Source organism: Mizuhopecten yessoensis, unplaced genomic scaffold (genome assembly GCF_002113885.1).
Source record: "Mizuhopecten yessoensis strain PY_sf001 unplaced genomic scaffold, ASM211388v2 scaffold11093, whole genome shotgun sequence".
In the NCBI taxonomy this organism is placed as follows: Eukaryota; Metazoa; Mollusca; class Bivalvia; order Pectinida; family Pectinidae; genus Mizuhopecten; species Mizuhopecten yessoensis.
In genome coordinates, this window is record NW_018408876.1 from 364,006 (window position 1) to 369,420 (window position 5,415).

At 37.1% G+C, this 5,415-nt stretch overlaps 1 protein-coding gene across 1 annotated transcript in view; it reads right to left on the bottom strand.

Annotated features, from left to right (window-relative positions):
* LOC110465604 (aconitate hydratase, mitochondrial-like) overlaps positions 1-2,824 on the bottom strand; it is a 27,897-nt gene extending 25,073 nt beyond the window's left edge. The window contains exons 1-2 of the mRNA XM_021521544.1: positions 2,732-2,824; positions 669-731 (exon numbers count right to left, since the gene is read on the bottom strand). Coding sequence (XP_021377219.1) covers positions 669-731; positions 2,732-2,764 — 96 coding nt within the window. The 5' untranslated portion in view covers positions 2,765-2,824. The remainder of the gene's footprint in view (positions 1-668; positions 732-2,731) is intronic.
* Positions 2,825-5,415: the final 2,591 nt, after the last annotated feature.

Sequence of the window (5,415 nt, forward strand, 5' to 3'; positions counted from 1 at the left end):
TTTAAAGTTTTTAACATATTTGACCCCTGTGACCTTGAATATGGGTGAAGGTCATTCATTTGAACAAACTTTGTAGCTCTTCATATTAGCATGCTACTGGCCAAATATCATCACCCTGTGCATTTTGGTTATTGAGAAGAAGTTGTTTTAAGTTTTTAACATATTTTACCCCTGTGACCTAGAATATGGGTGAAAGTCATTCATTTGAACAAACTTTGTAGCCCTTCATCACAGCATGCTACTGGCAAAATATCATCACCCTGGGCATTTTGGTTATTCAGAAGAAGTTGTTTCAAGTTTTTAACATATTTGACCCCTGTGACCTTGAATATGGGTAAATGTCATTCATTTGAACAAACTTTGTAGCCCTTCATCTTAGCATGCTACTGGCCCAATATCATCACCCTAGGCATTTTGGTTATTCAAAAGAAGTTATTTAAAGGTTTTTTAAGACAATTGACCCCTGTGACCTTGAATTTAAATGAAGGTCATTCATTTGAACAAACTTGGTAGCCCTTCATCCCAGTTTGCTTCTGGCCAAACGGACGACGGACGCTGCACCACGGCATAAGCTCACTTGGCACTTCGTGCCAGGTGAGCTAAAAAACAGTTTTTCTTTCATACTCATTTATTAATCATTTATTCATAAGCGAAGATCACAATCTCACCTGAGACGCTAGTGCTGCACGTGATGTGTGAAGAAATCGTGCTGGTCCAAAAAGGCCAAGGGCCTGAAAAAGAAAATGTGATATAACCCGGTAGGTTAACAGTCTAGACGTTATGTTCCTATAACCAAAAAGAAATCACAGAGAACTACCACAGCATTATTTATTTTTATACAACAACTTTTGAAATATCTTAACGCGAGTTTCTGAAATCAAGCAAGGAATATAGAGCATAAAACTGTTATGATTTAATATTCCATGCTCTATTTCAGAAATCCTGCTTCATATTTTTAAAAAAAACTCAGACTGTCTCTGATTTCTACAGTTTTGTGATCAGGAATATTATTTTTTCTGCTTTTAAAACTCTTGTAAATGTAGATGAACTAGACTGAGTTGATTGCCAGTAACCAGGTAGCTCAATTGGTTAGAGCAGGCTTCTATAGTTCAGAGGGTCCCGGGTTTGAACCCCCTGTCTGATCATGAATTTCCACTCTCCTTTCACATTTGGTGCCAAACGAAATATACCCATGGCCACAGAAGGTGGTATAGGGTCTTGTGTGTCTTCGGAGTAAAAGACGTTGTTAAAGGACGGAGGAATGTAGCGGAACTGGACTAGGTCAATCATTGTCAACCAGGCAGCTCCATTGGATAGAGCGTCCGTCTAAGAGTTTGAATCACACATATTACTGTTAAATTTACACAGATGAAATATCTCTCTTCAAATCTGAAATTCGTTAGTGTACAAAAAGAAATTAAATATTAAGGTGAAACACTTTCTGCTGATTAAATCAGCAGAAAGTGTTTCACCTTAATAATTAATTTCTTTTTGTACACTAACGAATCATTATATTAAAGCTGACAGTCCAAGTTTAAAAGCTTTCAATTAAGATTAGGAAAAAAAAATCCTATTTTGAGATCTTCCCAATCTCTTAAGGCTGTAGTGACTAAGGAAGCGGCGACATTTTAGAATGCACTTGCTAGGTAACGAGTATGGGTCTCCCTGAACGATTCAATTATCAAATTTCACATTGTTGACTTTTGAATATGTTTTGCTAACTAGTTAACCGTCTACAAGACAAAAATCTAAGAGTTCATAACAACAAGCTTGGCAGTGTTTCAAAGTCTTCAGGTATCCGTGAGTGCGTTTGATTTTTAATATCGGTTACCGAACAGGGTGTGTGGTGCATTGAATCGCAGGACAGTCAGCTGTAAAATGATTACTGGTTTGACAGGTTATGCGCTTTTTATATCCAGCGAGATCCATTACACGAATGTTACCAAGCAAGGGCAAACTAATATACTAAAAACTAAAACACTTCCTTAGAAACGATAGTAGGAAGCTATGGAGAAGATCTCATAACAAGAAAAAAGATTTTAATCTCAAAACTTTTTATCTTGTGCTGCAGTTATTTTGTTTTTGCTCAGTTTTTGTTTCCCTAGCTAAAAAGTGCCTTATTTACCAAAATGACCAAAAACTGAAAAACATGTTTCCAATTTCAATACAAAGGAACAGGCTGTTGTTAAATTAAGGTAGCAAAAACACTGCACTGTCATCCAGCTTTAATATTTTATAAAGCATCTTCTTTTCGGTTTATCCTAGTTCAAAGATACGGTTTTATCGTTGTAGGTTTATATCGGCCTTTAGAGAGATAACCCTCAGACTCAAAGTCGGGTGAATCCCCAACCTGTTGTTGAACATGTTATCTTTGTCATCATGTTGCAATGAAGTCTGTATATTTCTAAGTCACATAGACCTGTAGAATGTCTTTTCATTCGTTTTTGAAATCAATTTAAATGTCAGTTAAAAAATGATAGTTTGACACTGCATTAAAAGAACCATTATTTTGCTTTTAATCTCAGCGTAATTTAAAATTATTTCATTTGCGATTTTCTCAGAACAGCATGTACGAATCTGAGGTCAACTCCAACAATAGCGACTTCAAAAATTACTCCGTTTGGGACTCGAAAAACGGCTACAGAAGACTTTGATTCAAATCATTATACATATTGCTAGAAATAACAAGCAAGATATTAATCGAAAAATATTATCTAGCCCGTATATCTACCTTTTTGGAACTGTGCCTCAATACATAGGCCATTTTCAGTTGCTACACCGGTGTCCTGTGGGTTAGTGAAGGGCACAGTGAAGAGTTCCAAAGAAGGGCGACTACTTGTGTATGAAATGAAATTCAGTTGATTATATTAGGCGCGGGCGAAGAAGTTAAGGGAGGTCACAGGGGCTCGTTACAAATGTCTAATACACATGTACATATGCTCTACTGATATTGGTCACAACACACATAACGAGGGACAGTTTCCGCCGAGCGAGACTAGACATGAAATGTTTGATAGTTTTTTGTTTGTTCTTGCGTTTACTGAGTTACAACTTTTCCTGTTCAAGTCAAACACATTGAATTCACTGACTTTGAAACGATTATAATCTACCTTTGCTCGTGATTGACTTAAGACGAAATATTTCCAAAAGTGCGACGATGCCTTTCTTATGAGATTTCACTTATAAAAGATATGTTAACCCAAAACCACCACCATTGATCCAAAACCTATATATATATATAATAATGTACGTCTCTGTTTCGCCCTAAGATTGTTTTTTTATGATCTACACTTAAGAAAAGTCAGTTTTCTACTGACAAACTTTTTTTGAGCATGTTGGATGGCAACTTTGGTAAAGTGACTACGTTGCAATAATAAATGTTCAGTTTAGCCTACCATGGTATGTATTCACTGATTTCTATTTTTGCGTCACCTGTTACGCGAGGCGACATTTAGGTATTACTGTGTCGGCGTCGTCGGTTGCGTCGTCCGAAACAAGGTTTCCGTATGATAACATGAGTTCTCTTGGGTTGATTTAACTCAAACTTGGTACACATATTGTATACGAATATAGCTCGAACCAGTACGCATTTTGGAAGTTTACGTGTATTTTTGGTTAAGTGATGCCCCTTTTATTGCCAAATAAGGGCAAGTACATATATTATGGGTTTTTCTGTCGAGTTTCAACTTTCCGCGTTTTGACATATCTGTTGACGCAAAACTCAAGCCAAAAGACTTAATGTATTACTTAAAGTGCTGAGCAGGCGACACATCAACTCCCGTGGAATTTTCAAGTATTGAAACTTAGAACAAGATTTGCTTCTATAAAATGAATCGCTACTTTTTCGTGATTTGTTTGTGCTATACTTCATTTCAACTTAAACATATATTTCACAATAGTTTAATTTGTTGTTACCCTTTACCAAGAAAATATGAAACTTTGTCTTCATGCAGAGATTCTTTTCGCAGCAGCTTATTGTAAATCCGTAAACATTTTTTTTAATTGTCACAAAGAATCTAGTCAAATTGAAATAATCTAACAGTAATTTATACAATGAAACCTGTCTAATCTGACACTCCTCCATCTAGTCGTATCTGATGACCTTTTCCCCATTTTCGTCTCGCCTGTGATGGATGTCACATAGTGAGAAGACATCACCCTTCCTGTGGCAGCAGCAGCAGGCTCATACCTAAAGTCGATCTTAACCCCTAGAACATGTAACATTTCTCTGAACACCTTAGTATAGGTCCAACTATAGCTATAACAAATTGTCAGGTCCCTGTGGGTAGGAGTAACCGTATATGTTCATTATAAATATTGAGAATACCTACTCGAGTGACCATCAGGGCCCGTATTCATGAAACCATTATCATGCTTAAGCATGGATTTTGTGCTCATGTCTAATTTCCAGTTATACCTTGTTTAGAAATTCATATTTTTTTGTAGTTTTGGACAAAAATTGAAGAGACTTGAAGCCGAATAATATTTTCAATATTTAAATCTGCCTTTTTGATCTTCGACATGATTTAAGTGAGATACAAAAAATGTGCCCTGAGCACAGAATCCATGCTTAAGCATGAGAACGGGTTCATACATACGGGCCCAGGTGTGAATTTAGAGGGGCTTAGCCACCGTAGCCCCCGACCCCCACTCCCCCACTGAATTTCTTTTTAAAAAAGGGGGAATCAAAATTAAATAAATCAGATATGTCGATATTTTTCGCTCAACATCTATAGCATTGCCCCTCTCATCATAAAATTACTGAAGGTCGCACCTGTCTGTAATTCTGAAATACTCTCTGTAAAAAAAATGTTGGTGGTGTAGAGATAGTCAGAACGGCCTTCATATTGTCTCTTTGAATAAGTTACGCCCTAGGTTTGAATCGCACTTAAATAATAAAGTTTTCTTGTACATACCGAAGCATGTATGGTATGCATTATTGCAATTCGATGGGATATAAAACTTTCTTGGCATCCAAATTCGCTTGAAAATCAGCCAAATATGGTGTAGATTAAATATAAAGTTACGGTCGGTTAGTATGCTCTTTTTTAAGTCTATGATTCTTGAATTTATTTAAATTCTTCTATCTTTCCATGATATTTTTATGCAAATAAATACGATGTTGAACTGACTTGATCTCTCAATAAACTTTAAAGCTGAATTGATCTGTAAGGTATGCCAGGGGAAGGCCCCAGAACCCCTCGGTGACAGTACAAAAACATTTCCTATGGAAATTGTTTTCCCTCGGCCGTCGTTCAAAATATTTAACCGCACCTGATGCTTACACACAGTTAACCATTTGGTACTTCCGTCTATAGCGTTAACTTCTGGCGGTTAAGCCTCCAAATCCCGACCTAACCCCGACCCCCGACCGCGACTCCCAAACCCTGAACATCCGACTATGCCCCCCCCCCC